Source organism: Rhagoletis zephyria, unplaced genomic scaffold (genome assembly GCF_001687245.7).
Source record: "Rhagoletis zephyria isolate East Lansing unplaced genomic scaffold, Rhagoletis_zephyria_1.1 Rzeph_scaffold_03066, whole genome shotgun sequence".
Taxonomy (NCBI): Eukaryota; Metazoa; Arthropoda; class Insecta; order Diptera; family Tephritidae; genus Rhagoletis; species Rhagoletis zephyria.
Window position 1 is genome coordinate 51,638 of NW_016160150.1, and position 13,140 is coordinate 64,777.

Here is a 13,140-nt window from a genome sequence, read left to right on the forward strand (position 1 = left end):
TATTAAAGGTAGTGGAATTCTAGCTCTGTTATTGAACAACAAAGAAGAAAACGAGTAAGGTACAAAGAGTTGATTAAAAAAACTCTTGGAATCAACCGAAATATTCCAGCAAATTTAAAAGCCTTCTTGGCATCTAGTCTGGAGAAAAGTAGATGTCATATAGAAAATTATGTTTGTTTGCGGTATCTAGAAACTAAAAATTTTTTCATATTTTATATGCTGTAAAGAATTTCTTTTTATAAAATTCCATTCGGATCATTTTGTTTCACAGATTTTTAAAACTATCGTATTTAAATTTTTGCAAATTTTTTCTTAAACCATACTAACGTTCTTATAATTTCTTCCAATGAATTATTAAACATATAGCTTGGAATTTATGATTTATAATTTACTTATTTATTACATACGGAATACCTTCATAGCCAAAAGCATCGATATGAGTAGGTATATATACCTTAAATCCGATATTTTTCAGCTTTGCAATGGCTTCAAATAAATGACTTCAATTTTATGCTCCAAGAGAAGTCACCAAACTGTCCCGAACTAGGTATCGAATATATCCCGAAGGAAAACACAAAAATTTAGAAAAATTAAACACAAAAAATACTGAAAACCCCAAAAAAAATAGCGAGATAAATCCTAAAAAAATTTAAATAACATTTATTTTGCAATGTGAGCGGATTTCAGAGGTGTCTTTTTCACAATTTTAAAATTGGAAAACTAGTTATTAAAAAAACAAACTCAGCTATCAATCTTTGTCTGTGTTTTCTTTTGCAATTTTCCGCGTAAGAATGGGTTCCCAAATGATATGAACCTTCAGATAATCACACTTTACACTCCCTAATTCATCGCACGCGAACTTTCTCAAACAATTATTCATTTCTATAGACACAACAATAATGTAATATTACAATATTCTTCATCGCTTTTATCAAAATCACTTAATACACTAAATTCTAAAACGCTCAAATGCTAAACACATTTACATTACGCATTCAACTCTAACAGCCACATGGCTCGCTTTAATTTTCTTGTTACTCATACGCCTAGTCGGCATGAATTAAATTTTAGCCTGGGCCAAATTTGTTGGCAACTAACTCGGCATGTGTGTGCGTGTATGTATATATGCCATGCCAATGTGTGCCAGTTTGGCAATTTAATTTGCGCAATTGGCAATACTACAACTATGCGAGCATGAAAGCTGTGCCACACACCATTCGGCTATGGGGCACTTCGCGTTCTGCATCAAAAATAAATACATATAAAAGCATATTAGTATGTATGTGTACATGCATACAAATATGTACATGTGTATATAGTGGCGCAAATACCAATAGATTTCCAATAAAATCCTGCATTTGCATACGCCAACCATACCAAGTAATGTGGAGGAAATGAGCACACAAATATGCATATTGATGTAAAAGTACCTACTTGTGTGCTTATATTGCTGTGCTTACATTCGACCGACCAGATGTACATAGACTCACTCATTTAGCCACAGAGAGAACACCGCACGCAGCTGAAAGCCGTTACCTAACTGATACACGGCAACACTGTGCTGTCAGAAATAATTGCTTTAAATATGCTTATACGGCGAAATGCACTTGTTGCACGCACACACGCATATGCCAAGTTTGGCGGAACGTTTGTACACATATACACACAAGAGTAGTTTACACTTTATACATTCGCTACAACGGCACAGCGCGCGCTTCCTTTATGTTGACTTTGTGTCCCATCCTATCAAAGCGCCCTTAACTCACTCGTGCTTTATCCTATTTGTACTCTAACACAGATTGTGGCAATTAGAAATTGCTGTCACGCAGACCCTCCCCTCATTCAATGTTCAACTTTAAATACTCAAGTGTACGAGCCTGAAGTGTTTGATGGATGCGTAAATCGCATTGGGACGACCCAATGATTCGCTTGCCTTTTCACGTACGCTTTTTTTCTAATTATTCAGCAACAGCCTTGTGGAAGGGTGTTTGCTTTGAGCTTACATACATTTTAATAAACACGCCCATGAGAGGTCTAATTCCACATCTTTCAGGATGGATTGCTACTGGATTATTAAATAAAAGTTCTCACATTGCCGTAGAATGGACCATTTAGAACACGTTAAAACCCTTGTTGAATTCGTACTTACTAATAACTGGCTAATTCACAACTGAAGTCTCTGTGCTTAGTTGCANCGGATTGCTACTGGATTATTAAATAAAAGTTCTCACATTGCTTACTAATAACTGGCTAATTCACAACTGAAGTCTCTGTGCTTAGTTGCAGCGCTTTATATTTATATCTGCGCCACCCTGTGTTTCTAGTGAGCATGTTTCTTGCAATTTCGAACATTCCTGTCGATGTCACTCTGAATAAAGGATTATACTGTTATCAATCGAAAGCTCTGCCATTTTGTTAATCTCCGCTTTGAGCTATCATTTGCGGATTCGCAATATTCCTCACACAATACCATCCTCATTCCGATCAGATACCCTTCCTGTTCTAATTGCGGCAGGCCTTGCTAACTGGGCCAGCCTTGCTGCAGGCCTTGCTACCTAGCAGCCTTCCAACTGGTTGGATTCGATACACCACATCACTGATTCGACTCACAGCGTCCCTTCCCCAAAACTTTTTGCTTTAAAGGCGAGGCCTTTCTTCTGTTGCGGCTTGTAATAAAATACCAGAACTCATTCCAGGAAAGCCTCGCGTTTCGTTGCCTTATTGAANTCAGATACCCTTCCTGTTCTAATTGCTGCAGGCCTTGCTAACTGGGCCAGCCTTGCTGCAGGCCTTGCTACCTAGCAGCCTTCCAACTGGTTGGATTCGATACACCACATCACTGATTCGACTCACAGCGTCCCTTCCCCAAAACTTTTTGCTTTAAAGGCGAGGCCTTTCTTCTGTTGCGGCTTGTAATAAAATACCAGAACTCATTCCAGGAAAGCCTCGCGTTTCGTTGCCTTATTGAACGATCCTTTCGACTTTTCCCTTAGAGTGCGTCGTATCATATGGTGTCCTGCTTCTGTAGCTCACCCCTTCCGCCTGAGTTATGTCGCTTCTTCTTTCCATGATTTCCAGGCTTCGATCATCTACCTGCAGAACTCTTTGCACATCTAGCTATCCAGTACTTGAGCGACTGACCTAAATAAGCCCATATTTAACCTCTGAAGGGTTTTTTTGTTCCCAAGTGCCCTCCATGTGGACCTCTCTGGAACTCGCTGAGAATATTCAAAGCTCTTAGCTTTGCTACATCTACTAGATTACGGANATATTTAACCTCTGAAGGGGTTTTTTGTTCCCAGGTGCCCTCCATGTGGACCTCTGTGCAACTAGCTGAGAATATTCAAAGCTCTTAGCTTTGCTACATCTACTAGATTACGGATGCATTGGCCATCTTCACTTTCCCATATCCGACACAAGCACCAAGATATCAGCACTTCCATTGTGCCGAATATTCCTTTTACGATTCTAACTTCCATTGGCATTTCCTCTCTTGTTGACCGTTTATTCGGCTCCAATCCTTCCATCACAACTGCGAAGTCCGTATCTGCCTGCTGATACATCCGTAATCGGTTCACATTTCCCTCTTCTATTAATGTTATTTTTACTGATTGTACATGTATGTCTTCATCCGCCTCAGCTTCTAATGAACAATTTTTTCCTGAAATTTTAGGAACTTGTCCAGCGTTGCCACCGCCACTGGCATTTCCGGCTACCGGCACATCCATCCATCGGAATTATATTCCTTCCAAGCCGCTATCGAAGATTTACGTAGCTGGCCTTTCACAATTAGGCATGCGGACTTCAGAATTTATGTAAATTATGGACGCTCCATAATTTGTAAAAGTGGAATGTTCTTTACTATGTTGGTATTGTATTACTATGCAACGTGTCTTCCAAAGTTGGAGACGGATCAACATTTTGTACCTTCTAAACTCAAGTACGGAAAACTACGAAATGTCGAAAGAATTTAGACCATAAACCTTACTGCGTAAAGCACTGGAAGGACTAATGAACACACATACATACATATACTAGTTTAAGTAAGATTTTTCCATGATCCAAAGTGGACTGCGGTTCCACGATGCACTGCAGTGTAGGAATAAAAGTGTCTTCTGAGGAGCTTGGTATCGCTCAGTCCCTGCGGCTGGCAAACCGCGCTGAGTATGAAGGCTATTAAATAAATAATAGTTTTACCAGGAAAAATAAAGTAAATAATAATTTGCTGAGATATCTAGGTAGCAATCTTAGCTATAGCATCTACTGAAACCAAGTTTTAGCTAATTAAATTATTCAGAACAAAGTCGCGCTCGGGAACGCAATGAATTTTCATTACTCTTGTCTGGATTTCTGGTAATAGGAACACTCAGACTCTTATTTTCATGAACCTATAGCGATAACATTTCATACAAATACAAACATAGGTTCATCTTTACTTTCTAAAATAAGCAAATTACAGACAAGTGATATAGAATTGTAGAAACAGTGGATCTGCTAAGTAGGCCAAGGGTAGAAGTGCTCAGGATTGCAGCTACCATCACCCGTGATTTCTTTTTGGGATATCTTCTTTCTCGAAAAGTACTTAAATACTACAAAATATGCCACATCTGCTGCTGAGGAAGCAGTATTTCGCTTCAAGTTCGAATTTCCAGGATTGACCTCCTTAAGAAATTAGGCCTTCAAGATGTACATATGAACATACATACCAATGGATTTATCTAGTGCGAAAATCTGCAACCTGAAAACAAAGCAGTGTAGATTGACCGTATACCCACATTGAGTCCTCCCCATGCACCGCTCAAAAGGACAAATTATTTGAGTGCCGTGTATTTGGGCAAGGCCAAGTTAACCTCTTTATGGTTGCCTTGAATTATATAGTTAAGGCTAGAATTTTTGTGCCAAGCAGAGGTAGCTATGTATTGGCTGCAAGTGAAGCCTCTATCTGAGCTCTAAGCTCAATGCATTTCAGATTAATCTGGGAATTTCTGACTTACCTTTCTGTCGCATTAGATTATTTCACGCTTAAGCTTTATTGCGTACGGGTGTCAGTATAGATATCAGCAAAAAGTAGCATGTCTACAATGCTGGCTATAAACCCTAATTCTTTCCGCCAAGGAGTACAATTCCATGCCCAGCTATTAATCCATTTTCGGCTGCTGGCGCAGGAAGCATCCAAACCGGCACTTGCTGGAAGCAAAGAGAAATCCTAGGAACTTCAGAGAAGCCGATATTGTACCTACTTAGTCTGAAAATATTGTCGAATAAATAGAATTCTGGGTTTAATCAACGTGCAACTCTCAATATTTGTTATTTAAGTAATTGTTTGTTGATTTAGCCAGATTTCTGCAATTGTTGTAATGTTGGTGGTTATGGACACCGGTCCCTTTCAAATGAGAACTTGTTCGGCTGGGTTAGTTTACTTTAGCTTGGCTGATTTGTATGATCACAGGCAATTTGCTAACCCTTTGGTCTGCTGCTTAGTAGCGCTCTTCCTAAAGTGCCACTGCATATGTTCTAGTGTATCTTTATAATTTTTCTCTCGTCGCATGCCATACATTGGAATGTAACTGTAATTTTTACACTTTAAAAGCGAAGCGTGATTGCAAGGTCATTTCCGAATAGCTAATTCCGCCCCTAGATAATTGAAACAGAAGTATATTTAAGTCGATAAGTATACCCCCGTAATATATGAGCCCGTTTATTCCTTTTAATCCCTTTGTGTCCTGGCATTTAGTAAATAGTGACTCTTAAGCCAATGCAACGGAATTCTTTCTACTATCCGCCTTACTTTAGCATTACCCCTTTTCACCTTTGACCTGAGGCACAGCGGGTCAAGAAATGTGTTCAAATGACAGTTGCGTCAGCCGTCCCGTTACCTTTAGTCTCAGTGCAGATTTCTCCGCAAAATCCCTCTGATTTATTTAGTGCTGTCCAAAAAGACGTGCGCAACTCTGGGGGTGTTCAAAAATTCATCAAGCCAAAACATCAAACGCATTTATTTCAAAACTATAGGGCTATTCGCGATCCGGTGCAAATGGCCTAGCATCATTGCATTGCAAATTTGTACTGCAAATTATTTGCAATACACAAACAAAATGCACGCATTTGCATTTGTCATAAAAATGCTATGCATTGCATTCATAAACAAAACCAAAGCTGATGCACAAAAATTGTTTTGCAAAAGCTTTACCATGACAATTTAATAAAGGTCGCTCACAATCCATGGCATATTTCTGCAATTGCATAAATTTGTCAGCTCTTATGCACCGAATCGCGAATAGCCCTTATAATTTATGGAAATATGCAATATGCGCAGCCATGGTTAAATGCCTAATTGCAACTTAATTGCCAAAATAAGGCATTTGCATCAGTTATAATTTAGAAGTAACAGAGACTGATGCTTTGACTTGATGCATTTCTGAACGCACGCTTTCTCCCGCGCTAATGATTAATCTCATCAGATTTGTGGGAAAAGAGGCACTTTCGTACCTACAACAATGAACTTTCTGTTCTTGGTATTTATTATGGGCAAGCAAATACTTCGGATTTTTATTCATACTGAATCTGACTTTGTATTTTGATGATTCCCGTTTTGCTCAAAACTTAACTGGTGACCTAAATATAAAAAGTATAAATAAGTTAATACCAAAAAAAAAAATTTAAACACTAAACAAATCGGACCATAACTATGGCACCTAATGGCAAAATTGTTCATGGAGTTTGTTTTCAAGTAGGCAATAAATATGTATTGTAAATGTAAACTAAATCTAACAATAGATGCAGGCTTTAGAAATATTCCGGCTCCACGCCACCTCCCGTGTAAATTTTTTGTGGAGTTAACTCCTTCCATGTAGATAATAGATACGTATATGTACATATGTTCTATATATGAACCATATCGGACTATATATACGGCGTTTTCAAAAAACTCGACTCTTGCGCCACCCAGCGGAATAAATAAGTCTTAAAATTGCATTGCTAACGGGTTTTGAGCTACGTGTGAAATTTTCAAAACTCCATTGTGGGGGTGTTTAAAAATTTTTTTGCAAGATTTAACCCAGATTAAAGCTTGTAAGATAAAGCATTTACCTACAGAACTGGATAATCTTACTTATACAATATTGCATGCAAGCTTACACATATATTAGTGGATGGCCGAACTTCTTCTCCAATTTATCGAGTTACCCATGATGTTGTTCATTCATTAAAAAAAAAACGTCTCTGGTTATCCTCAAGCTACAACAGTTTCAAAAATCATTTACTAAATAACGCAAGCAAATGCATTATTAACAGCCAATTAAACTAACAACGGGTGAGTAGCCAAGTATCACAAGATTCGTTTTTTTACAACACGAAAATAATAAACTGGTTGGCCTCCTTAAAATTAATTATGACCTTCTAACGCCATGTCTTCCATATGTCTGCTCCATAATTAACTTTAATTAATCCGCTTTTCACCTTAACACCAACATAGCACTGAAATCGGCAACCTGAGAGTCATTTAAGATGCGAATAAATATAAGTATATGACTGCAGACTGAAAAGCTGAAGCTGACTAAAAAGGTCACACGAACTTTCGACCTTAACGTGAACATATGTTGCTGAAGTGTGATGCTGCTAATGTGTCTTTCTGAATTGTTTCTTTAACTCATAATGAAGCTGGTGCCTTCTTAATTTTGCTAAAAGCTTTTCTAACACCGATTTTCTTTTTTTTTTAATTTCAGTGCAAACATCAGTATTGATTCACGCAATTTCTCTAGCATTTACGTACATATGTATTTACACACGTACGCTGGCCAATGTCGCTATATACATACATACTTTGTTAAAGACAAAGGCTACAACAAATGTTTACTCTATAGGCCTTTTTGATTTCTATTTTTGTTATTATTTTATACACTTAAAATATAATACATGCTAGTGTACATAATGCATAAAACATACAATTTTAATTAGGTACAACATGTTTATACAAAGGTATATGTATGTGTATGTACATAAATCCAGAGAGCACAGACAGTACAAACATAAACTCATATTTGCACTTAACACATTTACGCATGAACGCACACTTGAATACTCGTGGCACACCTCTTGCGATAACTTTGGTTATTTAACCATTTTCACAAGCACGTTCGCGTATGTACATTAGAGTGATCCAGAAATGCATGGGGAAAAATAAAGTCGGAATTTTAATGGTGCCACCCCCCTTTTTTTATTTTGAGACAAAAATAAATTTAGTGCTCAAAGCGCTCAAAGTTTTTAATGTATTTTATATGAAAAAAAAAACTTTTTCGATCGGAAAACTCTTGCTTCTTTTCAGGAGATTTCCAATAAAAATACCCAACTGTATCTGTAACCATATTTTCATGGTTACTATATTTTATAGGACCGCCAAAACCCCTGAAAATGCAATGGAGAGACCAAACAAAAATCTTAAGTATTAAAAAATGGTTAAATAAACAATTGGATATTAGTATTGGAAGTCTCGTGAAGATAATCAAAGATTTCCGATCGAAAAATATTGATTTTCTAGAACTCTTCACCACTTCTAGGAAAATTTGGTTTTTCACCATATAATTAACTTGGAAAACTTTTGAGCTCTTTGAGCACTCCGTAATATTTTTTGACTTCAAAAAAAAAAAACTTGGGTATATTTTTTTTAGATATAGAGCAATCCTAGGGGGTGACGAAAATAAAATGCCGACTTTAATATTTTGTGGCCACTCTAATGTACATACACCGATACACTGATACACATAATCTGTGTTTTGTTTCTGACAGCAACTTTTTTAGGCGTAGTTATATTGTAAGTATAAACTTGACTGGCTGAACAACACGGCGTATGAGTAACCCAAATATGGTCTGTTGCATATTGTATTTTCTACTCCATATATATGTACATATGTATATGTACAAAGTCATTTCACTTACCCAATAACAAAACCACAACAGCTGAATCTCGTACACCCCAATCCCAGCAAGTGCGCAGCGCAATGTATAGAATATTATGAAATTTTCCCATAAGGCAGACCTTTAAAAAGAAATAAGTTTGTTAATACATGTCGCATGCTTGCTGAGATGTAATTTTGTAATAATCACAAAAAAAAAAACAAAAAAAGAAACGAAATCTGCTAATTGAGTTTTATTTGAAGATAATATATGGAACTTTATCTTTGTATATTCTGCACCNTATGTCGCATGCTTGCTGAGATGTATTTTTGTAATAATCACAAAAAAAAAAAAAAAAAACAAAAAAAAAGAAATGACCGCCATATCTTCTTTGTTGCGTAAAAAAAAAACCTTAACGAAATCTGCTAATTGTGTTTTATTTGAAGATAATATATGGAACTTTATCTTTGTATATTCTGCACCTTTACGACTTCCAATTTGACCGAAGTAAAAATGCAAGTTGAGATTTAACGATATATTTATTTACGCTCCGGATTGTGTTTTAGTATTAAATTTATCCCTTGTCCAATGAATCACGAATAGCCCACGGAGTAAGTTTCGCCTCTAGTCCTATCAGTCCAAGTATCATATATACTATAAGCAGATTCAGTTGCAGTTTTTGTTTTTTCTCTTCTGCTTATTTAATGTTTAAATTTTTTTTATAAAAGTCAAGCACATTACATAACCAGCACCACATAAATCCACATTTCAAACTTCTTACAAAAATTATAAAAATTCAACACACTTTAACAAATATACCCAAAAATTTTTCAATTTTTGTTTAAAAATTTTTTAGAAAAACTTAAGGTATACAGCTTTATGGCTCATTAAATTTTGGTAGNCGCCTCTAGTCCTATCAGTCCAAGTATCATATATACTATAAGCAGATTCAATGCTGAATTTAGATACATTTTTCTAGGAACATATTTATCGAAGACAATTACTTACGCACACGTATCATATATGAGAAATCTTTAACTACATTTTTTTCCACATGGGCATACTTATAATTTATACTTTTTGAGTTAAGTGGCATTTTGGCAGTTGCAGTTTTGGTTTTTTCTCTTCTGCTTATTTAATGTTTTTATTTTTTTTTATAAAAGTCAAGCACATTACATAACCAACACCACATAAATCCACATTTCAAACTTCTTACAAAAATTATAAAAATTCAACACACTTTAACAAATACACCCAAAAATTTTTAAATTTTTGTTTAAAATTTGTTTAGAAAAACTTAAGGTATACAGCTTTATGGCTCATTAAATTTTGGTAGTTAGAGCTCACATTTTAAAATGTTAGAAATTCGCGTTGATTTTTAATAATTTTTTTCTTGCTGACGGTGCTAGGAATTTCCCTCCATATAAAAGTAATTGTCGTGCAAATTTTTGTATGGGAGAAAATGCTCAACACCGTCTGCCAAAAAATTTATATAAAATCAACGCGATTTTCTAGCTTCTCGAAATTTGCACTTTAAACTAAAATTTAATGGGCTTTAAAATTACATACCTAGAATTTAAAAAAAGGTTAAAATTTTTGGGTGTAATAGTTAAAATTTATTTAATCTTTATAAATTTGGTACGAAGTTTTTTTTTTATAATATGTATTTATTTATTAAATCTTTCTTTTGAAACTAACAATAAGCTTTCAAATCTTNGATTTCCCTCCATATAAAAGTAATTGTCGTGCAAATTTTTGTATGGGAGAAAATGCTCAACACCGTCTGCCAAAAAAGTTATATAAAATCAACGCGATTTTCTAGCTTCTCGAAATTTGCACTTTAAACTACTAAAATTTAATGGGCTTTAAAATTACATACCTAGAATTTAAAAAAAGGTTAAAATTTTTGGGTGTAATAGTTAAAATTTATTTAATTTTTTATAAATTTTGTACGAAGTTTTTTTTTATAATATGTTTTTATTTATTAAATCTTTCTTTTGAAACTAACAATAAGCTTTCAAATCTTACAAACTACCATTAAATTTAAAATTTCTGCTTAGAAATTATTTATTTTTTCATACACATATATTTACAGTTGTATGAAGTTTGACACAGCATAATATAACAGTTATTGGAAGTACGTTGTGGTAGATGGAGGTGAAATGCGCTGAGCAACATAACATAATATAACAAAACTTAACATAACATAACTAAACATAGCATAACATAACATAAAATGACAAACCATAACATAATATACCATAACATAATGTAGCATAACATAAAATAACATATCATAGCATTGCATAACATAACATATCTGCCTTTTCAGTTTTATCTTTTTCTTTGTCTCTATCTTTAACTTTATCACTTTCTCTATCTACATATATCGTTTTTTATCTTTATATTTATCTTTTGACTTTTTCTCTACCTTTTCCACTAACTTTATTTTGTATGAATCTTGATCTACGTAAATATCATTCCTAGCTCAAGTTTACTTAATTCAGTGGCAATATTAAAGCATACATTTCGGAGGCATTTCCGCCCCAACCATGTACATACATTGGTATTAGTGTCGCCTTTGAATTGATTTTTTCGCTTTATGTTAAACTTATTTAAAATTTGAAAAGCACATAACCATCAAAATACCTTTGTAATGATTTTTAATTCTCTATACCTATGAAGTATAGTTTAGCCGTAAAAGGGGTGTAAAGAAAACATGATTTCCTATTTATATATAAGATAGCTATTATATTTCCATACTCACATCACCATTCCCGTCCTTTTTTTCGCGGTGATAGCGCACAGCAGCCAATACAGCAAATTTTGCCACCTCCTCTGTGTGCATGTTTTGACCTTGGAAAAATTAAAAAGTTTTGACACTTAAAAGTTAAAAAGCAGTCCAGTGTAAATTTCGCCTGCAAATTTTACATATCCTGCTTACCATCACTGCAACCGCCAATAAAAGCATTCAAGTGATCCAATACATCTCGCCGCGATGAGCGATCCTGCAAGCCATTGCGTGTGATTTTGTCGAAAGTATTTTCGAAGAAACAATCGAAAATATATTCCATTTTATCCACCAACTAATTTCAAACCAAATATTTCTTAACAAAAACACTTTGAGCAAGTGTAGTAGAACCTCGCTGGCTGGTGGTCGTTTATTGTGTAAATAATTCTTCAGTTTCTATAAAATTAGGCGCAGCGCTATTTCCCCAACACACATGCATAAATACGGGTATTGTTCGATAATGCTGCTGCGCACAAAATTACAAGGAAGCCATACAGTGGCAGTGAATAGGCTTTTGTCGGTCGCAACGATATACGTATGTATGTATGTAATTCAATTAGCTGACATTGAACCACCGCAACCTTCGTAATATCTCGACGCTAATTTGCTGTGGTAAACACCACGAGCGCTTAAAATTTCAACCAAAGCGTCTATTGAAGCTTTATGCGATTTTCTAATCGAACCCAACGCCCACGTATCAAAATCGTTACATTTTATCTCAATCGCTTTTCACAGAATCTTACTTATTAATGTATCGTCATCTTATTGTGCGGGTAGTTACATACATACATACATAAATTATATAGTACAATCTAGGTAGCAGCTAATGGCAGGAGCATNTACATTGGTATTAGTGTCGCCTTTGAATTGATTTTTTCGCTTTATGTTAAACTTATTTAAAATTTGAAAAGCACATAACCATCAAAATACCTTTGTAATGATTTTTAATTCTCTATACCTATGAAGTATAGTTTAGTCGTAAAAGGGGTGTAAAGAAAACATGATTTCCTATTTATATATAAGATAGCTATTATATTTCCATACTCACATCACCATTCTCGTCCTTTTTTTCGCGGTGATAGCGCACAGCAGCCAATACAGCAAATTTTGCCACCTCCTCTGTGTGCATGTTTTGACCTTGGAAAAATTAAAAAGTTTTGACACTTAAAAGTTAAAAAGCAGTCCAGTGTAAATTTCGCCTGCAAATTTTACATATCCTGCTTACCATCACTGCAACCGCCAATAAAAGCATTCAAGTGATCCAATACATCTCGCCGCGATGAGCGATCCTGCAAGCCATTGCGTGTGATTTTGTCGAAAGTATTTTCGAAGAAACAATCGAAAATATATTCCATTTTATCCACCAACTAATTTCAAACCAAATATTTCTTAACAAAAACACTTTGAGCAAGTGTAGTAGAACCTCGCTGGCTGGTGGTCGTTTATTGTGTAAATAA

At 35.2% G+C, this 13,140-nt stretch overlaps 1 protein-coding gene across 3 annotated transcripts in view; it reads right to left on the reverse strand.

The window, feature by feature from the left end:
• stops (SOCS domain-containing protein stops) overlaps positions 1–12,490 on the reverse strand; it is a 50,492-nt gene extending 38,002 nt beyond the window's left edge. For all 3 annotated transcript variants that reach the window (XR_001848350.1, XM_017623161.1, XM_017623162.1), the window contains exons 1-3: positions 11,837–12,490; positions 11,660–11,748; positions 8,935–9,034 (exon numbers count right to left, since the gene is read on the reverse strand). Coding sequence is in view for 2 of the 3 variants with exons in the window: in XM_017623161.1 (XP_017478650.1) it covers positions 8,935–9,034; positions 11,660–11,748; positions 11,837–11,966 (319 nt within the window). In the remaining variant the exon portion in view is untranslated. The remainder of the gene's footprint in view (positions 1–8,934; positions 9,035–11,659; positions 11,749–11,836) is intronic.
• Between the last annotated feature and the right edge of the window lie 650 nt (positions 12,491–13,140).